General features: G+C 47.2%; 2 protein-coding genes across 3 annotated transcripts; both read right to left on the reverse strand.

Annotated features, from left to right (window-relative positions):
• Positions 1 to 1,119: 1,119 nt before the first annotated feature.
• On the reverse strand, positions 1,120 to 22,808 carry LOC103306276 (atypical chemokine receptor 2). 2 transcript variants are annotated; one of them, XM_042859975.2, is made up of 2 exons: positions 22,742 to 22,808; positions 1,120 to 5,654 (listed from the first exon to the last, which is right to left on the reverse strand). In XM_042859975.2, exon 2 carries the CDS (start codon positions 5,597 to 5,599, stop codon positions 4,541 to 4,543), a length of 1,059 nt encoding a protein of 352 aa, XP_042715909.2. In that variant the 5' UTR covers positions 5,600 to 5,654; positions 22,742 to 22,808; the 3' UTR covers positions 1,120 to 4,540. The 2 variants fall into 2 exon arrangements, with proteins under 2 accessions (XP_042715909.2, XP_008168968.2); XM_008170746.4 differs by lacking the exon at positions 22,742 to 22,808 and adding an exon at positions 6,952 to 7,186.
• ACKR2 (atypical chemokine receptor 2) lies at positions 15,271 to 22,881 on the reverse strand. The gene is made up of 2 exons (XM_042856068.2): positions 22,742 to 22,881; positions 15,271 to 17,149 (listed from the first exon to the last, which is right to left on the reverse strand). The coding sequence occupies exon 2, from the start codon at positions 17,092 to 17,094 to the stop codon at positions 16,012 to 16,014; it is 1,083 nt and encodes a 360-aa protein (XP_042712002.2). The 5' UTR covers positions 17,095 to 17,149; positions 22,742 to 22,881; the 3' UTR covers positions 15,271 to 16,011.
• Between the last annotated feature and the right edge of the window lie 1,160 nt (positions 22,882 to 24,041).

A 24,041-nucleotide genomic window follows, 5' to 3' on the forward strand; every position in this document is an offset into this window, starting at 1 on the left:
GATATGGTTAGTATAATCCTAGACAGAGGATAGGCAAAGAGGATAGATCTGGAGGCGACAGAGCAAATCTAATGGCAATAAAGAAATGATGGTGATTCCAAAACCCTCACTGCCTTTCACTGGATGCACAATAAAAACATCCTTAGGATTTTTGGGACATTGACCTCAAAGATGGAAGCCTCTGCCACTGAAGCCCACTGAAGTTTTGCCACCCACCACAACCAGCATTTATCTCAGTGCTGGCTGACCAGATTTTACCTTAGGACTTCAGTCTCCCTCCTCTTGAAGGGAACACACATATTTAAGGATCGCATGAAGCTCCCATTCCTTAAAAGCTAGAGAGGTTGGGTGTGTGGGAGTCATTCAGAGGATTGCATAGTCACTGGGCCACTGTCAGTGTGCAGTATGGCTAAGGGAAGGACTTATCATGAAATCCATCAACAGCAGCCTCTAAAGGCATAAGAACATAAGAACGGCTATACTGGGTCAGACCAAAGGTCCATCCAGCCCAGTATCCTGTCTACCGACAGTGACCAATGCCAGGTGCCCCAGAGGGAGTGAACCTAACAGGTAATGATCAAGTGAACTCTCTCCTGCCATCCATCTCCACCCTCTGACAAACAGAGGCTAGGGACACCATTCCTTACCCATCCTGGCTAACAGCCATTGATGGACTTAACCTCCATGAATTTATCTAGTTCTCTTTTAAACCCTGGTATAGTCCTAGCCTTCACAACCTCCTCAGGCAAGGAGTTCCACAGGTTGACTGTGCGCTGTGTGAAGAAGAACTTCCTTTTATTTGTTTTAAACCTGCTGCCTATTAATTTCATTTGGTGGCATATTATGGGTGCACTGCAACTGATATTTCTCTGGCCATTGTTACAAGTAGCCACATAATAGAATGTGATGCATTTGGAGAAACTGAAATCCTAGTGATCAGCAGAGCAGGTGCCTGTTAGACCAGGTGTCACAGGGTTCACTCACTGCTAGTGGCGCCTCCTGCTGGCTGTCCTGGGAATTAGCTCTGCCAGACATTGGGTTTCCCCTCTGGCAAGGTCTTCTCCTGTACTGTCTCGCCCTGTGGCCCCTCTGTTATACAGCTAAAACTACACAGGATCGTTTCAGGGGATAAGGCAAGATGCCACGTTTATTATGCTAATACAATTTGATCTATAACCAATAGCTAATACCTATACACACACATCAAATGTTCTGCAGCTGCTGGATAGTTACCAGTCCTGAATGTAGCTTGAGTCCATGGCTTGATTTCGCAGCTTGGGTTCGTAGCTCGTGACGCCTAACTGGCCAGGAAAGCCGGACACGAGGAAGGGCTGGGTCTCTGTTAGGCACGCACTGATGCCCCTCGATGTTGGCAGCAGAACATTACCCAAAGTCTTCCATCTTACCCATCTTTTTTATAGGCTTTTAGTTTGAATCAAGAGTTGATAGGTCTTGCTGTGTCACGCTGCCTCTGGGTTCGGTGTGATTGATAACCCGTCAATTGCAGACGTGACTTTCAGCTTCGGACCTGACTTTGATCTTGTTTCAATTGCACCTTTGTTCTTTTCTTTTGGGGTGGACTCTTCTCACTTTGTCAGGGCTGTTGTCTTCAGCCCTTGGTGTTTGCACTTAACTTTATCAGGACAGGCCGGGGCTGGAGGTTGATTCCATTATCCATGCGTACCTCATTCACACATCTGAACTAAGTTAATAAGGTTACAACGGGGTTTTGCAAAATGGAGTAAGCATTTCAAAATGGAGTTTTAGTTACAATATGGAGTCTTATTAAAACAAGTGTAATGAACAGTTTACAATGCTGGGAGGCAAACAGGAGTTACAATGTTAAAACAGTGAAGTTCTGTTTGTTCACAAAATAAAGTCATATTAATAATAGTAATTAAAGAAAAGAAACAATTTCATTCTGCAGCTCTACACCTCGCACTCCAGGGACTGCAGTCTCCTCTTGGTGGCTTGGCCTTGCGGCCGGATCACTAAGATCCTCCCCTTCCAGGGAATTCAAAGTCCTTCCAGACCCACTGGCTAGCTGGCGTCTCCAATGTCCTTTCCACTCCCCAGTGGCTGCTAGGGGAACCCAGGTCCACCCTCTACACTCGGTTCCAGCTCAGGGACTCTATAACAAGCAACCACGGTCCCTTACAGTCCTACCTCTTGCTGTTGTTTCCCTGGGATTCTTCCTACTTATCTGGCTTCCCCCATCTCTGGGTTTCCCAGCCTCCCAACTCCCTCCACTCAGAGAATGACTGCAGCCTACTTCCCAGCAGAACTGTCCCAGCAACCACCACCCATCTATAGACAGCGATCTGGCTTTATACAGGCCCCGCCTGTTCCTTCACAGATAAGCCTGTTCCACTAATCAGGGCTTTCCTTTTGGCGTTCAATCTACTAGATTAACTGGCCCATCTGGCCTCCATTAACCACTTCCACTCTTGTGCAGGGTGGGATGGACAGCCCATTACACCAGGTTTCACTATATCTGACATCTAAATTGTACGTAATCCAGATCTCTCCGTGTGTATGTGTTTGTGTACGCCATCACTGATAATACTTAGAACCCAGTTTTCTCACTGCGGTGGTTCTGTGGTTGTCCCTCCCTGTCAGGCTTGGAGGGAGGCCACTCTACCTCACTACGTCACACAGAAAGCAGTCATTAAGAAGGATAGGGCTCTGGCCCTCTGGTCAGGACAGAACAGCACACAGTCTATTTATTGCCCAGCCTCCTTGCTGAAGCAAGCAGCAATCTACAATCTATTGCCTTGACCCTCTGGGCGGGGAGAGCAAGGAGCAGTCTTTCGCTACATTCTTCGAGCTGGAGCAGACAGTAAACATAGTCTGGGGCTCTAGTCCTCTGGGCAGGGCAGAGCAACAGGCCACAGGCAAGGCACAGGCCTTCTGGCCTGGGGTGAGTAGGCCCACACCTCAGGGGTGGGGTTGGTGGCAGGGGGTAGGAGGACCCGGGCCCCCCTACTCCACCAGGTCCCAGTCCAGGGCCCTAACAGTGGTGGATGGTCCCACCACTGGGTCAGCAGGGAAGTCACCGAAACATGCTGACTCGTTTACTGGCCACACAGCCAGACTAATGTCTGGTTCCCCTTGGCTACTTCTGACCACCCTTCCTTGGTGTGGCTCCATCATCCATAGGTCTTCAGTCTCCTCGGGGTAAATAGTGGACAGTGGTCCCATGCAACTCCTCTCCTCAGCTGGTCTCTTCCTGGAGTACTGCACAGCTCGGTCTCTGGTCCAGAGTTCCTCAGCGAGGTAGAGACGTCTGGCTCCAGCCCAACTGAGATGGAAGGCCTTCCTCTTATACTTCTTGTCCTGTCCCTCCACTTCTAGCACAGGGACGGGGCTGGCTTGGTTCTGCCCAGTCAGGAGGTGTGGAGTGTTTCCTCCCTGTCAAGCACGGAGGGAGGCCACTCTGCCTCACACATTAAGTTTGCACCACAGTCCAGATTCTCCGAGGTATTTAGGGGATTTTGATTTCAATAGGAGTTGGGAGCCCAAATACTCTGGAGGTCCGGATCTGGGCCCACATGCTTTACAAACATCAGGCAAATTTTAGCTGCCAGTTACACCAGTATTAATCCAGAATAATCCCTTTGTAACTCTAGTTGCAGGGCCAAATTCCACACTGCTGGAGTAACCTCATTGTGACTGATGACAGGGACAGATTCTGCTCTCAGACACACCGGTGTAAATGAAAAATGACTCCCAACTTCCCAGGGATTACTCCATATTTACACCATTCTAGAAAAATCCTCCCAACAAATTAGACTCATAGACTCATAGACTTTAAGGTCAGAAGGGACCATTATGATCATCTGGTCTGACCTCCTGCATGATGCAGGCCACAAAGCCGTCCCTACCCTTACCCTGACTCTGCTGTTGAAGTCCCCAAATCTTGTGGTTTAGAGACTTCAATTAGCAGAGAATCCTCCAGCTAGCGATCCCTGCCCCATGCTGTGGAGGAAGGCGAAAAACCTCCAGGGCCTCTGCCAATCTACCCTGGAGGAAAATTCCTTCCCGACCCCAAATATGGCGATCAGTAAAACCCCGAGCACGTAGGCAAGATTCTCCAGCCTTACCCTTATTAGCCATTATACTATTTACCAGCGATGGCACGCTGTTCCTGTGACTAATATCATGTTATCCCATTAGACCATTCCCTCCATAAACTTATCTAGCTTAATTTTAAAACCAGACAGGTCCTTCGCCCCCACCGTTTCCCTCGGAAGGCTGTTCCAATATTTCACCCCCCTGATGGTCAGAAACCTTCATCTAATTTCAGGCCTAAATTATTACCATCCCCATGAGTTTGCAAATTGGGAAGCTCAGTCAGAGGCAGGTTGTGATTTGCCCGAAATGACTGAGGGAGTCAATGCTAGAGCTGGGATTAATACTTGGCCTTTTGTGATTCCCAGGTCTGTGCTCCAACTACTTATCCATACATCACTCCATTGCCGGAAACAATACAATATGTGATAATCAAACATGTATAGCAATGAAATTCTCTAAATATTCATTACACATTCGTAATGCTTTTCATTTCTACGTTGTCAGTGCACCTACTAAAAGAATGACGAATATCCTGCCTCCTGAAGATGGCCCCAAAAATCTTCTTTAAGTGTAACCTGAACCGTTTGTTCACAAAAGCGTACAGCGCGGGGTTGAGGCAACAATGAATAAAGGCAAGGCTCTCAGTCACTTGCATAGCATAGTCCAAGTGCTTGCTAGTTTCACAACCCTTAATCACATGGAGGTTTTGCAACAAATGCAGAAAGAGGGTAACGTTGTATGGGAACCACAGCACAAAGAAAACTACCACCAAAATAACGACCAGGCGGAGAGCTCTCTTCTTGCCAGGAGACATTAATGTAGTGAGAACACAAGCTACGCGGGAGTAGAAGAACACCATGCAAAGGAATGGAAGGAAGAAGCCTAGCAGGATCTGCTGAAATTGAAAGAGAAGCCGCCAGATGGAGTTGTGCAGGCCATAGTCGGGGTAGCAAACTCGTCTCCCATTGTGGAGATCCTGCACCTCCATGAAGATAAAGTCAGGAATAGACAGCACTATGGAAATAACCCACACCACTGAAGAGACAAGGAAGCTCTTTCTTGGGGCCCTTAAGTTTTTATTGGACCAAGCATGAACAATCTCCAGGTATTTGTCCAGACTCATGCAGCTGACGAAGAAGATGCCACTGTAGAAGTTGGTGGTGTAGATGACACTTATGATCTTGCAGAAGGCATTCCCAAACACCCACTGAGAAGCTGCGTATGTGGCCCAGAAGGGAAGGGTTACCACAAAAAGAAGGTCTGAAATGGTCAGATTCAGCAGATACACCTCGGTCATCTTCTTGTTCTTGGTATATTTGATCAAGATGGCAAAGAGTAGACAGTTCCCAGCCAATCCAAGCAGAAACACTATTGTATAGAGCACTGGCAGGAACACCTTGCCAAACGCCTTGACATTTTCCTTTGTGCAAAGCACTCCCTGGATGTAATCCTCCTCGTCTAAGAATTGGTACTCGTAGTCAGTCATGTTGACTGGGTTATCTGTGGTATGCGGCATGGCAGACATTGGTACTGTTGCCCCCCTTGGTGGTAAACTTTTCAAGAGACCCCTCTGTTACATTCTGCAATAAAAAAGTAAAGAGGACCAATAGTGCATTTCAAAAGACATTTTGATCTACATATGAAAAGTGAGGTTTCCATGCTAAGTAATTTAATATGGAGATTTCTACCTCCACTTAATAGTTTTGAATCCGGCCCAGGTTGACAGTGACTGACCCTCGGCCAGCTCTTTAATGTCGTATGTTTGGTGGCCCCAGACCAGTCCCTGGTGGAGACGGCTACATCACCGGTCTCTACACGGGGTGTCAAAAATTCAACAGCCCTGGAGACAAAACTATACTCTTGCCTGTTTGGAGTGGAGCTCTCAGGTCAGGTCTGAGGAACACTGAGGCAGTGTGGGATGCCTCCTGCTCTCCATACTGTACCTGAGAAGTACATGAGGCCTTATAAAAAGAGAGAGACAGATGACAGGAACGCTATGGCTTCACTGCAAAAAGAGGTGTGATTTTACGTCAAGATAGCTATCTTGATGTAAAATTCTCATGCAGACAAGGCACTGGTAGTTTTTAGTCCTTGATGCGGCTAGTCAAGATAAACCCTGTTGTTATGATTTGGGGGATTGTGTCTGTACAGTGTATGAATTCTGTTTGAGATGATGAACTCTGTATATATGACCACATGAGATAGCTCAGTGGTTTGAGCATTGGCCTCCTAAACCCAAAGTTGTGAGTTCAATCCTTCAGGGGGCCACTGAGGGGTCTGGGGCAAAATCAGTACTTGGTCCTGCTAGTGAAGGCAGGGGGCTGGACTTGATGACCTTTCAGGGTCCCTTCCAGTTCTATGAGGTATGAGACTGCCAACTGCATTTTGATTGTAAGGTTGGTCTTTACTTTTCTATTGTCTTTTAACCTCCATCTAGAACTAGGATTCCAGTGAGGTGTTGGCACATGGATAACAAAAGAGGGTTGTTGACTTAAACTGCTCTCCCATTGAAATGGAATAGCTCTGAATAACAGACTGGCTCCCAACCAGGAGAAATGGTTTATCACAGGAGAGGTCGTCTTAGCAACTAAGTCACCTGACAGCACTCTGTGGGCTCCCAAGCAGCCAGGTCCTTCTCTTTCCACAGCTAGAGAGAGAGTCCTTGCCTTTTGGCCCTGCAGCCCTTTTATAGGGCCCAGCCTGGCCCTGATTGGCTGCCTCTCTGCCTTCTCTGATTGGCACTCAGCCCCAACCCTCTCCAAGGGCTCATTTTTAACCCTTGCTGAGCTGGAGCAGGGTGAATGCCCTGCTACAAAAGCTCCTTTGCAAACGGCAAAGATAGACAGCACGTGGTTGAATCAGAGAGAGAGCTCTTACCTTTCCAAGTATTTCTGCCGAATGATGGAACTTTCCAGGTTCAGAGCCCCTCAGGCTTGTTATCACCGCCTTTGGATCGGACCAATCCATAGCTGTTTTACAGCAGCGTCATAGAATTCATTTTCCTGATCCAATCCTATAGTCCCAGGTTTTTAAACAAGAGCCAACTCCCTCCCCTCCCCTCACTACTCCCCACCGTCCTTTAACTGCCTTATTCTTATCTAGAAAAACAGACCGCCAAGCATTTTTCCCGCCACGTAGCCCTTTTACATAGGGGCTTTAATAAAAGTTAAAGCCATAAGCCCTTAGTCACAAACAATTTTTAAAAGTTTCCCCCATGTTTTAGACTAACATGGGTTATTTTTTAGTAAGAACAATATGAAGCTTCAGCAAAGCCCCTGTTAGCAAAAACAGCATCTGTGAGTTAGTGGATAAGAGATAAGAAGGCTGCTTCTTTTCCAAACTTTTTAACAAACGCAAGTAAAAGTTACATTAAGTTTTGTAAAGGAATAAAGATCTGCTTTATATTTGCTTTAAAAGACAAGCCTGTATAAAGACACATCCCTTTATTTAGCACTTTTGCATACGTTTCAATAAAAAAAGGGCATGCAGAAGCACCCCAGGCCTAAACCCACAAACCCTGACTAAGAAAAAGTTTTTAAAAGCTTTTCCCTGTGTTTTTTAATGAGGACAATTTGAAGGAGCCTATTTAAGTTAGTGGATTAGAAAAGAAGACCACTTTGAAAAGCAAGTCTATCTGAAGAAACAATTTTTCATTTAGCCCTTTTGCACAGGTGTTTCAATAAAAAGGGAGCATGCAGAAACAACCCAGGGTTAAAAACACAGAAAACCTGTTTATAAAAGTAATGTATAGTGATAAAAAAGTTTTCCCCCTATGTTTTAAACTAGCACTGGTCATTTTTTAGTAAGGAGAATTTGAAACAGAATGCTTTTGCAGCAAAGCCGTTGTCAGCAAAAACAGCGTCTGTGAGGCAGTGGATCAGAGATAACAAGGCTGCTTCTTTGACTGCTTTTTAACACAAACAAGTGAAAGCTGTATTCAGTTTTGTAAAGGAATAAACACTTTAAAAAACAGATCAGAGATAACAAGGCCAGAACACAACCAGAAAGCCCTAGGCCCACTTTTAAAACAAAATTATACCAAATACTTTTTTAACTAAACATTTCCTTTTGTTATGCGAAGAAGGCATTGCTTTGTAATCTTATTAACAATGTAAAATAAAAAAAATATATTACCTCAGGGTTAAAGCCACAGCCAGTTAGTTTATAAAAGTAATTTGTTAAAGTTTTTAACAAATGCAGGTGAAAGTCTTGTAAAGGGATGAACACTTTAAAAGACAAACCTATATGAAGACACATTGCTTTATTTACAGGTGTGTTTCAATCAGGGCCGGCTCCAGAGTTTTGCCACCCCAAGCAGCAAAAAAAAAAAAAAAAGCTGCGATCGCAATCGCGATCAGCTCTACTGCCGCCGCTCCAGTCTTTGGCGGCAATTCGGCGGCAGGTCCTTCCCTCCGAGAGGGACTGAGGGACCCGCCGCCGAAGAGCCGGACATGCCGCCCCTCTCCATTGGCCGCCCCAAGCACCTGCTTGCTGGGCTGGTGCCTGGAGCCAGCCCTGGTTTCAATAAAATAAAGCATGCAGAAACACCCCAGGTTTAAAGCCACAGGTCCTTAGTAACAGACAGTTTATATTCCCCTTATTTTGTAAACTAGTGGCTCAGAGAGAAGAAGTTTGTTTCTTCCCCCACTTTTTAACAAATAGAGGTGAAAGTCTTGTACAGGAATAAACACTTTAAAAGACAAGCCTATATGAAGACACATCCCTTCATTTAGAACTTTTGCATATGTTTCAATAAAATAGAACATGCAGAAACACCCCAGGCCTAAACCCACAAACCCTGACTAAGAAAAAGTTTTTAAAAGCTTTCCCCTATGTTTTTAGTGAGGACAATTTGAAGGAGCCTTTTAAAGTTAGTGAATTAGAAAAGAAGACCACTTTGAAAAGCAAGTCTATCTGAAGAAACAATTTTTCATTTAGCCCTTTTGCACAGGTGTTCCACTAAAAAGGGAGCATGCAGAAACAACCCAGGGTTAAAAACACAGAAAACCTGTTTATAAAAGTAATGTATAGTGATAAAAAAGTTTTTTCCCTATGTTTTAGACTAGCACTGGTCATTTTTTAGTAAGGACAATTTGAAACAGCATGCTTTTGCAGCAAAGCCACTGTCAGCAAAAACAGCCTCAGTAAGCCAGTGGATCAGAGATAACAAAGCTGCTTCTTTGACTGCTTTTTAACACAAACAAGTGAAAGTGATATTCAGTTTTGTAAAGGAATAAACACTTTAAAAAACAAGCCTATATGAAGACAGAGCCCTTTATTTAACATTTTGACATGTGTGTTTCAATTAAAAAAAATAAATAAGCATGCAAAAACACCCCAGAGTGAAAACCACAGACCCTTAGGGTATGTCTACACTACGCAATTAGGTCGATTTTATAGAAGACGATCTTTAGAAATTAATTTTATACAGTCGATTGTGTACGTCCCCCACTAAGCACATTAAGTCGGTGGAGTGCGTCCTCAATACCATGGGTAGCATTGACTCATGGAGAGGTGCACTATGGGTAGCTATCCCACAGTTCCCACAGTCTCTGCTGCCCTTTGGAATACTGGGTTAAGGGCGCAGAGAGGCTTTGATGGGGCGCAAAGATTGTCGCGGGTGGTTTGGGGTACATGTCATCAGTCTCCCCTCCCTCCCTCCATGAAAGCAACGGCAGACAATCGTTTCACGTCTTTTTTCCTGGGTTATCTATGCATACGCCATAGCATGGCAAGCATGGAGCCTGCTCAGCTCACCGCTGCTGTTGTGAGCATTGTAAACACCCTCAGGCATTATCCTGCAGTATGTGCAGAACCTGGCTAAGAGATGCCAGCATGAGGACGACTGTGAGGACGACAGTCGTTCCTGAAAGCATGGGCTATGACGGGTTGGATCACAGAAACCCCCTTGGGAACTGCCAACTGATGTGCCAAGACTACTTCTGCTCCTGCTTTCCTGCCCTGGCAGCTCAGGACTCCAGCACCCTGTCTTGTTGAGCCAGACACGCCAGTCTGCTCCAACACAGACCCAGGGTCTGAACCTCGTGCCCCAAAGCTGCAGACTTAACTGAAAGCAGCTTACAGAAGTGTCCCTGTCTTTAACACTCAGATGCCCAACTCCCAATGGGGTCCAAACCCCAAATAAATCCATTTTACCCTGTATAAAGCTTATACAGGGTGAACTCATAAATTGTTCACCCTCTATAACACTGATAGAGAGATATGCACAGCTGTTTGTCCCCCTCCCCCCCAGGTATTAATACATACTGTGGGTTAATTAATGAGTAAATAGTGATTTTATTAAATACAGAAAGTAGGATTTAAGTGGTTCCAAGTAGTAACAGACAGAACAAAGTGAAGTACCAAGTAAAATAAAATAAAACAATCAAATCTAAGCCTAATACAGTAATAAAACTGAATACAGATAAAATCTCACCCTCGGAGATGTTTCAATAAGTTTCTTTCACAAACTGGATGCCTTCCTAGTCTGGGCACAGTCCTTTCCCCTGGTACAGCCCTTGTTCCAGCTCAGGTGGCAGCTACGGGATTTCTCATGATGGCTGCCCCTTTTGCTCTGTTCTACCCACTTATATATCTTTTGCATAAGGCAGGAATCCTTTGTTCCTCTCTGGGTTCCCACCCACTCCCTCTCAATGGAAAAGCACCAGGTTAAAGATGGATTCCAGTTCAGGTGACACACATGTCACTGTAAGACTTCATTACCCACTTGCCATCACACAGGTATACAGGACGACTTACAAGTAAAACAGAGCAATCTACAGTCAATTGTCCTGGTTAATGGGCGCCATCAAGATTCCAAACCACCATTAATGGTCCACACTTTGCATAATTACAATAGGCCCTCAGAGTTATATTTCATATTTCTAGTTTCAGATACAAGAGTGATACATGTATACAAATAGGATGACCACACTCAGTAGATTATAAGCTTTGTAATGATACCTTACAAGAGACCTTTTGCATGAAGCATATTTTAGTTACATTACATTCACATTCATCAGCATACTTTCATAAAATCATATAGAGTGCAACGTCACAACGGGCTCTGGCAATTGGGACATCATGGCAGCAATGGGGCTGGTAGATACAGTGGAACGCCGATTCTGGGCCCGGCAAACAAGCACAGGCTGGTGGGACCGCATAGTGTTGCAGGTATGGGATGATTCACAGTGGTTGTGAAACTTTCGCATGCTTAAGGCCACTTTCCTTGAACTTTGTGAGGTGCTTTCGCCCGCCCTGAAGTGCAGGAATACCAAGATGAGAGCTGCCTTGACAGTTGAGAAGCGAGTGGCAATAGCCATGTGGAAGCTTGCAACGCCAGACAGCTACCAGTCAGTCGGGAATCAATGTGGAGTGGGCAAATCTACTGTGGGAACTGCTGTGATCCAAGTAGCCAATGCAATCACTGACATTCTGTTACCAAGGATAATGACTCTGGGAAATATGCAGGTCATACTGGATGGCTTTGCTGCAGTGGGTTTTCCTAACTGGTGGGGCGATAGACGGAACGCATATCCCTATCTTGGCACCGGACCACCTTGCCAACCAGTACATAAACCGCAAGGGGTACTTCTCAATGGTGCTGCAAGCACTGGCGGATCACAAGGGACGTTTCACCGACATCAATGTGGGACGGCCGGGAAAGGTGCATGACACTCGCATCTTTAGGAACTCCGGGCTGTTCGAGCAGCTGCAAGAAGGGACTTACTTCCCAGACCAGAAAATTACCATTGGGGATGTTGAAATGCCAATAGTTATCCTTGGGGACCCAGCTTACCCCTTGCTCCCATGGCTCATGAAGCCGTACACAGGCAGCCTGGACAGTAGTAAGGAGCAGTTCAACCATAGGCTGAGCAAGTGCAGAATGGTGCCTTTGGACGTTTAAAAGCTCGCAGACGCTGTTTGCTGACTATGCAGTCCCACCAGCCTGTGCTTGTTTGCCGGGCCCAGAATCGGCGATCCACTGTGTCTACCAGCCCCACTGCCGCCATGATGTCCCAATTGCCAGAGCCCGTTGTGACGTTGCACTCTATATGAGGTTAGACCTCAGCACAACCAACATTCCCATTGTTATTGCTGCTTGCTGTGTGCTCCATAATATCTGTGAGAGTAAGGGCGAGACATTTATGGTGGGGTGGGAGGTTGAGGCAAATCTCCTGGCGGCCGATTTTGAGCAGCCAGACACCAGGGCGATTAGAAGAGCACAGCTAGGCACGCTGCGCATCAGAGAGGCTTTGAAAACCGGTTTCATGACTGGCCAGGCTACGGTGTGACAGTGGTGTGTGTTTTTCCTTGATGAAAACCCGTCCCCTTTGTTGATTTTAATTCCCTGTAAGCCAACCACCCTCCCCCCTTCGATCACAGCTGGCAAAGGAAATAAAGTAACTATTGTTTTGAAACCATGCATTCTTTCTTTCTTAATTAAAAAAAAAAGTGAGATAACTGACAAGGTAGCCCGGGTGGGGTAGGGGAGGAGGGAAGGACAAGGCCACATTGCTTATTGTAGCCACACTACAAATCAAAACTGTTTGAATGACGGTCTTCTGCTGCTTGGGCCATCCTCTGGAGTGGAGTGGCTTGGTGCCCGGAGCCTCCTCCCCCCGCTTTCTTGGGCGTCTGGATGAGGAGGGTATGGAACTTGGGGAGGAGGGCAGGCGGTTATACAGTGGATGCAGGGGGGGGTCTGCGCTCTTGTTGGCGTTCCTGCAGCTCCACCAGACACCTAAGCATGTCCGTTTGCTCCCCCATTAGCCTCAGCATCGCCTCCTGCCTCTTCTCATTACGCTCACTTAATGCTTTCCTGGCCTCTGCCACTGAATGTCTCCATGCATTCAGCTGTGTCCTATCAGTACAGGAGGACTGCATGAGCTTGGAAAACATGTCATTGCAAGTGCGTTTTTTTCGCCTTCTAATCTGCGATAACCTCAGGGACTAAGATGATAGGGGGAGCATAGAAACATTTGCACCTGCGGGGAGATAAAAAGGGAGAGTAAAATTTAAGACGATAGATTTCTGAGAACAAAAGGGAGACTCTTTCACAATGAATCAAGCAATTCACAGCAGACAGCACATGTACTTTAGGTACAAGGTCGCATTTTGCCTTTTATATTGGTGACACATCACACACGGCTGGGCAACAGAATGCGGTTTCCAGGCAGCCATGGTAAGCCAAAGGTTACGCGGGGTTGGCTTCTTATGCCTTCATAACATGTGGGAATGGTTTCAAACTGCAGCGTCCTCCTTTCCCATAGCAAGCAATGCCGGTTGGGTTTCACATTTAAAAGGAGGGGCTGCGATTTTCGGGTGGATGTGGAGCACACACCTCTCCCCACCTCACCGCGTGGCTATTCTCTGGGATGATCCCTTTTAGCCAAGCGCAAACAGCCCAGCATGAACGGGGTCCTTTTACTGTTCCCTTACAAAAATTCCCCTATTTCAACCAGGTGACCATGAATGATATCACTCTCCTGAGGCTAGCAGAAAGATATAGACCAAATGTTGCTTGAATGCCACCAAAACCCAGGACCATTCGCTGCCATGCTTTGTGCTGCAATGATTCCAGACTACTTGCTACTGGCTTGGCGTGGTAAAGTGTCCTACCGTGGAGGATGAAATAAGGCAGCTCTCCCCAGAAACCTTCTGCAAAGGCTTTCAGAGTACCTCCAGGAGAGCTTCATGGAGATGTCCCTGGAGGATTCCCGCTCCATCCCCAGACACGTTAACAGACTTTTCCAGTAGCTGTACTGGCCACGAATGCATCCCAATTCTTCAGGGCAAAACAAACATTAAACACTATTGCTTTTAAACCCTGTATTGTAGTTACAAATGTGCACTCACCAGAGGTGCCTTCTCTGGCTTCAGGGTCGGGGATCCCCCCTTGGGAGGGTGTTGGCTCCAGGGTGATGAAAAGGTCCTGGCTGCCGGGGAGAAAAGATTCACCGCTTGCCTGCTGCGCATTCTCCTCCTCCTCCTCCTCCTCCACAAAATCCTCCTCCCTGTTGCATGAGACTCCCCCCTTGCAGGTGTCCACGGACAGTGGTGGGGTAGTGGTAGCGTACCCCCCCTAGAATGCCATGCAGCTGATCATAGAAGCGACATGTATGGGGCTGTGACCCGGAGCGACCGTTTGCCTCTTTTGTCTTTTGGTAGGCTTGCCTGAGCTCCTTAACTTTCACGCGGCACTACTGTGTGTCCCTGTTGTAGCCTCTGTCCATCATGCCCTGTGCGATTTTGGCATATATATTAGCATTTTTTATTGATTGGTGTTCAGCCTGCACAGATTCTTCTCCCCATACAGCAATCAGATCCAGCGGCTCCCTTTTGGTCCAGGCTGGAGCTTGTTTGCGATTCTGGGGGGACTGCATGGTCACCTGTGCTGCTGAACTCGCCACGCTGACCAAACAGGAAATGAAATTCAAAATTTCCCGGGGCTTTTTCTGTGTACCCGGCTAGTGCATCGGAGTTCAAAGTGCTGTCCAGAACGGTCACATTGGAGCACTCTGGGATAGCTCCCGGAGGCTAATACCGTCGAATTGTGTCTGCACTACCCCAAATTCGACCCAGCAAGGTCGATTTTAGCGCTACTCCCCTCGCCGGGGAGGAGTACAGAAGTCGATTTTAAGAGCCCTTTAGGTTGACGGAATGGGGTTGGTTGTGTAGACGCATTGTTTATAAAATTGACCCAATGCGGCTAAATTCGACCTAACCCCGTAGTGTAGACCAGGGCTTAGTAACAGCTAGTTTATATTCCCCTTATTCTGTAATCCAGTGGCTCAGAGAGAAGTTTATTTTCCTCCCCACTTTTTAACAAATCCATGCAAAAGTTATATTAAGCTTTCATTTTCTTAGGACTTTTAGATTTAAGTATGAATTTTTCTGTTGCGTTATCAGAATATCTTTGTTTCTAAATGTTTGCAACCCATGTGCTGAAACACAGGTACAAGCTCCTGTGTTTGTTTTGGGTCCATAGATTTTATTAAAATAATACAGCACAGGCTAGAGCTGTGGCTTTCTCTACATTTTAAAAACAGATAAGTCTAATAAGGCTATAGTCTGCCTTAGAATGGCTCCAGGGGTCACCCCTTCAGTTTGCTCGTTTTTTTACCCAGACTTCTTTCCGAACGTTTTAAAAGCTGTTAAAGTTTTAACAAAGGGTGAGACTGCATTGAAAGACACTTTGTGAAAGTTATAACAAGTATTTTATTCCATGTACTGATTGTAAAAGACAAAAACCATCGCTTTGTGACTGCATGAAGCTCAGAGAGAGCCTATCTTAAGAACACCCCCACCCCACGACTTTTCCCCCATATTTTGAACATTTGCTAAACATGCAGTGTTTCATTATATAAAGGTTTTTTAAAAGATTTAACATGAAAATACAGTATTGACTGAGCTGTAACAAAACAAGGCCCCTCTTAGGGATCTTTTGTAGAAGTTTAGTGAACTAAATGCAAAATGACTCCCCACTTCAGTGGGATTACTCCATTCTAGAAAAATCCTCCCAACAAATTATTACCATCCCCATGAGTTTGCAGATAGGGAAACTGAGGCACAGGCAGGTTGTGATTTCCCCAAGATGATGGAAGGAGTCAATGCCAGAGCTGATTCCCAGGTCTGTGCTCCAACTACTTATCATAGAATATCAGGGTCAGAAGGGACCTCAGGAGGTCATCTAGTCCAACCCCCTGCTCAAAGCAGGACCAATCCCCAGACAGATTTTTGCCCCAGATCCCTAAGTGGCCCCCCTTAAGGATTGAACTCATAACCCTGGGTTTAACAGGCCAATGCTTAAACCACTGAGCTACCCTCACTCCCCAATACATTAGCCATACATCATCCATACATCACTCCATTGCCAGAAACAGTACAATATGTGATAATAAAACATATACAGCAATGAAATTCTCTAAATATTCATTACACATTCGTGATGCTTGTAATTTCTACATGGTCAGTGCACCTACTAGTAGAACGACTTGTCTCAGACATCTGGAGAACAAAGAAATCCTGCCTCTTGAAGATGGCCCCAAAAATCTTCTTTAAGTGTAACCTGAACCGTTTGTTCACAAAAGCGTACAGCGCGGGGTTGAGGCAACAATGAATAAAGGCAAGGCTCTCAGTCACTTGCATAGCATAGTCCAAGTGCTTGCTAGTTTCACAACCCTTAATCACATGGAGGTTTTGCAACAAATGCAGAAAGAGGGTAATGTTGTATGGGAACCACAGCACAAAGAAAACTACCACCAAAATAACGACCAGGCGGAGAGCTCTCTTCTTGCCAGGAGACATTAATGTAGTGAGAACACAAGCTACGCGGGAGTAGAAGAACACCATGCAAAGGAATGGAAGGAAGAAGCCTAGCAGGATTTGCTGGAATTGAAAGAGAAGACGCCAGATGGAGTGGTGCAGGCCATAGTCGAGGTGGCAAACTCGTCTCCCATTGTGGAGATCCTGCACCTCCATGAAGATAAAGTCAGGAATAGACAGCACTATGGAAATAACCCACACCACTGAAGAGACAAGGAAGCTCTTTCTTGGGGCCCTTAAGTTTTTATTGGACCAAGCATGAACAATCTCCAGGTATTTGTCCAGACTCATGCAGCTGACGAAGAAGATGCCACTGTAGAAGTTGGTGGTGTAGATGACACTTATGATCTTGCAGAAGGCATTCCCAAACACCCACTGAGAAGCTGCGTATGTGGCCCAGAAGGGAAGGGTTACCACAAAAAGAAGGTCTGAAATGGTCAGATTCAGCAGATACACCTCGGTCATTTTCTTGTTCTTGGTATATTTGATCAAGATGGCAAAGAGTAGACAGTTCCCAGCCAATCCAAGCAGAAACACTATTGTATAGAGCACTGGCAGGAACACCTTGCCAAACGCCTTGACATTTTCCTTTGTGCAAAGCAAAAACTGGATGTAATCCTCCTCGTCTAAGTATTGGTACTCATAGTCACTCAGGTTGGCTGGGTTATCTGTGGTATGCGGCATGGCAGACATTGGTACTGTTGCCACCTTTGGTGGTAAACTTTTCAAGAGACCCCTCTGTTACATTCTGCAATAAAAAAGTAAAGAGGACCAATAGTGCATTTCAAAAGACATTTTGATCTACATACGAAAAGTGAGGTTTGCATGCTAAGTAATTTAATATGGAGATTTCTACCTCCACTTCATAGGTTTGAATCCAGTTCAGGTTGACAGTGACTGACCCTCTGCCAGCTGTTTAGTGTCTTATGTTTGGTGGCTCCAGCCCCTGGTGGAGATGGCTACATCACCGGTCTCTGCACAGCGTGTCAAAAATTCAACAGCCTTGGAGACAAAACTATATTCTTGCCTCTTTGGAGTGGAGACCTCAGGTCAGGTCTGAGGAACACTGAGGCAGTGTGGGAAGCCTGCTGCTCTCCATGCTGTACCTGAAGAGCACATGAGGCCTTATAAAAAGAGAGCGACAGATGACAGGAACGCTATGGTCTATACAATCATGAATGGTCTGGAGAAAGTGAATAGTGAGGTGTGATTTTACATCAAGATAACTATCTTGTCGTAAAATCCTCATGCAGACAAGGCACAGGTAGTTTTTAGTCCTTGACGCAGCTAGTCAAGATTAACCCTGTTATGGTTTGGGGGATCTGTCTGTACAGTGTATGAATTCTGTTTGAGGTGATGAACTCTGTATATATGACCACATGAGACTGCAGACTCCATTTTGATTGTAAGGCTGGTCTTTACTTTACTACTGTCTTTTAACTCCATCTCGAACTAGAATTCCAGTGGGGTATTGGTACATGGATAACAAAAGAGGGTTGTTGACTTAAAGGGCTCTCCCCTTGAAATGGAATAGTTCTGAATAACAGACTGGCTCCCAACCAGGAGAAATGGTTTATCACAGGAGAGGTTGCTTTGGCAACTAAGTCACCTGACAGGGGTCTGTGGTCACCTGTTGAGGCTAATGAGGGGTCACATGATACAGAGACTAGAAGGTTATAAAAAGGGAGGCACTGATCTATTTGGGGCCAGCTCAAGATGAGGGAGAAGCAACCCACCGTGGAGGAGCCTGTGAAGCAGGGGACTGTGCCTGAACAGATGGTCGTCCAAGGACTCTCAAGAGAAGGGTGAGCTAATGAGGGGCATTGCGGTTGGGATGTTTATGATCTAAATGATCTGTACTCTCTTGTGCTTTATCTGTTATGTGAAAGGGTGATGGTGTTAGAATCTAGGCAAAGTGTCTCCATGTGTTCTGTGCTCTATGGTACCATGTGCGCCCTTGAAGAGGTAAAGCAGATGGCTCATAACGTCTGGTGGGAGTCTGGGGTAGGGTGTGTTTAAGCTATGGGTCAGTCTGGAGGAGTCAGCACTGAGCCCAGGAGCTAGGCAACTGGACAATGGGGTGCAGCTCTCTGGAGCGTTGCCAGACAAAGGGTCTGCACCTGGACAGTATGCCTGGGGACCCCCCAAAATGGGGCAGTAGGTGGTCTCTGTTCAGGCTCCAGAAGCGTAAAACACCAGTGGACACAGCAGCTGGCTTCCCTCACAACAGTCTGGTGAGTGGCCATGGGATGGTGTTCAACTGGGACCTGTGAGACTTATACCCCCACCTGGAGTGGACCTCAACTAGCTACGATGAGGTAAAAATGACAGTGCCCTGGCTCCTCTAGGATCTTACGTTGAGATAACTACCTCTTTTGGGGAGTGAAGACTAAAGCAATGTCTCCACTTGCAGAGTTTTTGCGCTGTCAGTTTCAGTGGGTGATAGTGAACCAGTGAAAGAAAAGTGCTGGTTTGTGTACTCACTTCCACAGGTGTCAGAGTGTTTACATTTGCAGCCCTTCCATCACCCATCAGAGCAGCACCCTGAGGGCACCTTTCCCACAGTGCAGCTCTCTCCATTTTGACTAGGGTTACCATACATCCGGTTTTTCCCGGACATGTCCGGCTTTTTGGTAATCAAACCCCCATCCAGGGGGAATTGCCAAAAAGCCGAACATGTCCGGGAAAATGCCGGCCGGGCACTTCCCCTCCCGCGGCAGCTCTGCTCCTCCCCTCACTCTTCGGCTCTGTTTAAGAGCCGAGCGCTACGGGCTTTGGGCAGCCCCCATGCCTCCGGACCCTGCGCCGCCGGAGCCCAGGAGGGGAAGTGCCCGGCCGGGGGCGCAGGGTCCAGAGGCAAGGGGGCTGCCCGAAGCCCAAGCGCTACCGGCTTCATGGTTTGCCGGGCAGCCTCCAGACCCTGCGCCCCCAGCTGGGCGCTTCCCTTCCCGGGCTCCAGCTGTGCTGGGGAAGCGCCGGCCGGGGGCGCAGGGTCTGGGGGCTGCCCGGCAAACCGTGAAGCCGGTAGCGCTCGGGCAGCCCTTTTCGCGTGGCTGGGAGTGGGAGGGAGGAGGGGGTGGGGGTGGGGCGGGGAAGGGGCGGAGTTGGGGCGGGGCTGGGGTGGGAAATGGGCGGGGCCAGGGCCCCGTGGAGGGTCCTCTTTTTTTATTTGTTAAATATGGTAACCCTAATTTTGACAATGGGCCTTGTGGGAAAAGGCGGGGGGGTGATCGCGGGGTATCCTGGGCCCTGCACAGCCGCCTCTCCCCAAACACTGATCAGCTCCAGTAGCTCCGCATTGCTCCAAGCAGGGGATCGTCTGCTCTGTGGAGCAGGCATTGTCACTTGGCCAGATAAGTGAGCACTTGCCAAGAAAACAGGAAAGGGTGTTTCAAAGTTCCCCGGGACTGTACAGGGGGAGGGGTGGATGTCTGTTTACCTGACCAGAGTGGTTGCCTCAGCACTGTCAGTGCCAGGTTCACAGTGGCGCCATGGAGCCAGGCCCACACTCAGAAGGGGCCCCGTCCTGCTCTGCTTGCACTGCGCCCCGAGAGCCCGCTGGTCGGCCAAGGGCTCCTCTCCACCTCCAGGCCTCACCCTCCGGCTTTTCTCTGCCTTCTGGCCGGACCCCAGTGCCCCTCTGGCTTCAGGCAGTCTCTGCTTCCCACCACCTGTGGGGCCCCACCTGTCTCCCTGGAGCTGGGCCACCTGGGACTGGTGCAGAAGCCTGGCCAGGCTCGGTCAGTTTGGGGCAGGGGGGCAGTGTGGGGGGCTTAGCTGGGCCCCTCCAGGCAAGTGGGTCCTGAGGGAGCCCGGCCGGGGCAGGCGCTGGCCTGGCTGATGGCACCACTCCTGAGGGAACGGAGCGATTCCCCGCCTTGGGATCAGCCCTGGCTGCACTGCTGGCTCGGCCCGGCAGACAGTCACCTCCCAGCAGGGCCGGTGAGTGCGGCCTGGAGGCAGACCTTGGGGGAGTGGGTCTCTGGAGGGCATGGGGGGGAGGGTGCTGGGCTGTGAGGAGGCAGGGAAGATCTCTGTGTGATGGGGCACTAGGGAGTGAGGGTTCTGCGTGGGGTGCTGGGCAGTTGTCGTGGGGCTGTGGGCAAGGGGGTGCTGGGCAGGGGTGATGTTGTGCAGGGCTCTGTGCGTTTGTGGCAGGGTCTGGCGGGGGCGCTAGGCACAGTAGGTCTCGGGGGGCTCTGGCCATGAATTGGGGGTGTGTGTTTTGGTGTTGGGGGATGTGTGGTGCGGCAGGGACATGCTGGCAGAATAGGGCCGGGTGGACCATTGTGTGTCTGGCAACTTCAGGTTTGTAAATAGTGCCCTCTCACTGGGCTGGGCAGTGTGGGGCCACCCCTGCAATGCCATTGCCCCTGGCCGGCCCCAGGCTCCGGGGACTGACCCTCCCGCACCATGCTCCATTGCCTCCATGGGGGCCCAAAAATATGTTTGGCACCGGGCCCACAAAAGGTTAATCCAGCCCTGGCCACTGTGGGATATCCTGCAGAGGCTAAAAGCTCTGTAAACAGGAAGAACGCATTTGCACATCACTTCAAATGCATCACCGAAGAGCCGTACGCCTCTCATAGAGGTGGGGTTTATTTTGCGGTGAAACTTCTGAGTTTCACCGCAAAAGGTCATTGGCAAGTGTAGACGCTCCCACGGTTTTTGCGCAAAAAGGACTTTTTCCGATTTAAACCGTAAAGAGATTTCTTTCTTGCTGCTACTTTGTGGGGGTCCATAGTGAGTCCTGTCAGGGAAATGACATTACCCAGGAACATAAGAACCTAAGAATGGCCATACTGGGTCAGACCAATGAATCCTGTCTTCCAACAGTGGCCAATGCCAGGTACCCCAGAGGCAATGAACAGAACAGGGAATTATTCACAATTATTCCAGCCCCTGTCATCCACTCCTGTCTTCTGGCAGTCAGAGGCTAGGGAATCCCAGAACATGGGGTTGCATCCCTAACCATCTTGGCTGGTAACCATTAATGGACCTATTCTCCATGAACTTTTCTTTCTTTCTTTTTTAAACCATTATACTTTTGGCCTTCACAACATCCCCTGGCAAAGAGTTCCATGGATTGACTGTGTGTTGTGTTGTGTGAAGAAATACTTCCTTTTGTTTTAAACTTGCTGCCTATTAATTTCATTGGGTGACTGTGGTTCTTCTGTTATGTGAAAAGTAAATAAGATTTCCCTATTCACTTTCTCCACACCATTCATGATTGTATAGACTTCTATCATATTCCTCAGACGTCTCTTTTCCAAGCTGAAATGGCCCAGTATTTTTAATCTCTCCTCATATGGAAGCTATTCCATACCCTTAATCATTTTTGTTGCCTTTCTCTGTACCTTCTCCAATTCTAATATATCTTTCTTGAGCTGGAACAACCAGAACTGCACTCAGTATTCAAGATGTGGGCAAACCATGGATTTATATAGTGTCCTTATGATATTTTCTGTCTTATTATCTATCCCTTTCCTAACGGTTCCTAACATTCTGTTCGCTTTTTGACTGCCGCTGCACACTGATATTTTCAGAGAACTATCCATGATGACCCCAAGATCTCTTTCTTGAGGAGTAACAGCTAATTTAGAACCCATTGTTTTGTATATATGTTTGGGATTATGTTTTCCATTACTTTGCATTTATCAACACTGAATTTCATCTGCCATTTTGTTGTCCAGTCACCCAGTTTTGTGAGACCCCTTTGTAACTTTCCACAGTCTGCTTTGGACTTAACTATCTTGAGTAATTTAGTATCATCTGCAAAATTTGCTACCTCACTCTTTACCCCTTTTTCTAGATCATTTATGAATATTTTGAACAGCACTGGTCCCAGTAGACATTCCTGGGGGCTCACCACTATTTACCTCTCTCCATTGCCCCTATAGCCCTGGGCCCTGGATCCACAGGATATGTAGGCAGACGTGGGCTAGGTTTGATCAAGTACCTTGCCAAAAACAGCAGTGTAACCCACAGTGGCATAGGCTAACTACTCAAGCAGATACCCTCCACCCCCACAGGGTCCCAGAGCTCCGGCTCCAGCCCAAGCCCAAACATTATGCAGGAGTTTTTCAGCCCTAGAGCCCAAGTCAGCTGACCTAGGCCACCTTTGGGGTTTTTATCCCCATGTCGATGTATGGTAAGAATCTAGGATCTGGTCCAAAGCCCACTGAAGTCAGCGGAAAGATTCCCATTAACTTCAGTGAGCTTTGGGTCAGACTCCAGTATAGCTAGTAAACTATCTAATACAAAAGAAGAAAAGGAAACACCTCAAATCCCTTATGGAAATTTTTTTCAGAGGTTCAAATTTAAAATAAAATTAACTTACAAATGTTTTCTCCTGATTGTCTCCTGTTACTGTCCAGCCATCTGACTCCGCTGTGGCAGCTTCTCCGCTGATCGCTTTGGCTGCTAACAGATAAGGGAAGGAAACGGGACAGGAAAATGAGTGCTTGTTTTTTTGTTGTTGTTGGTTTTTTTTTTTTGCCTTTTTTCTTATTTGCACAGCGCAAAACAAAGTGACCTAATCATAATTTATAGAATTTAAGGCCAGAAGGGATGATGAGGATCAGCTAGTCCCACGTCATGCATAACACACTCCACACCCAATAACATCTGCACCAAGCCCATAACTTCTGGTTGAGTTATTGCAGCTTTTCGAAAGCCATCCAGCTTTGATTTAAAGAATGCAAGTGATGGAGAATCCACTACATCCCGCGTTTCACTAGTTAATTACCTTCACTGTTAAAAATGGATACCTTATTTCTAATCTGAATTTGTCTAGTTTCAACTTCAAACCACTGGATTTCGTAATGCCTTTTTCTGCTAGATTAAAGAGCTGTACTGTCAGAAATCTCTTCCCCATCTAAATACTTGTATACCATGATCAAGTCATCTCTCGATCTCTTTGACTTCAGAAAAGCAGACTTTGACTCCCTCAGGGAACAGATGGGCAGGATCCCCTGGGAGAATAACATGAAGGGCAAAGGGGTCCAGGAGAGCTGGCTGTATTTTAAAGAATCCTTATTGAGGTTGCAGGAACAAACCATCCCGATGTGTAGAAAGAATAGTAAATATGGCAGGCGACCAGCTTGGCTAAACAGTGAAATCCTTGCTGATCTTAAATGCAAAAAAGAAGCTTACAAGAAGTGGAAGATTGGACAAATGACCAGGGAGGAATATAAAAATATTGCTCAGGCGTGCAGGAGTGAAATCAGGAAGGCCAAATCACACTTGGAGTTGCAGTTAGCAAAAGATGTTAAGAGTAACAAGAAGGGTTTCTTCAGGTATGTTAGCAACAAGAAGAAAATCAAGGAAAGTGTGGGCCCCTTACTGAATGAGGGAGGCTACCTAGTGACCGAGGATGTGGAAAAAGCTAATGTACTCAATGATTTTTTTGCCTCTGTCTTCACGAACAAGGTCAGCTCCCAGACTGCTGCACTGGGCAGTACAGCATGGGGAGAAGGTGACCAACCCTCTGTGGAGAAAGAAGTGGTTCGGGACTATTTAGAAAAACTGGACGTGCACAAGTCCATGGGGCCGGATGCGCTGCATCCGAGGGTGCTAAAGGAGTTGGCGGGTGAGATTGCAGAGCCATTAGCCATTATTTTTGAAAACTCATGGCGATC

The sequence above is a fragment of the Chrysemys picta genome, chromosome 2 (assembly GCF_011386835.1).
Source record: "Chrysemys picta bellii isolate R12L10 chromosome 2, ASM1138683v2, whole genome shotgun sequence".
Taxonomy (NCBI): Eukaryota; Metazoa; Chordata; order Testudines; family Emydidae; genus Chrysemys; species Chrysemys picta.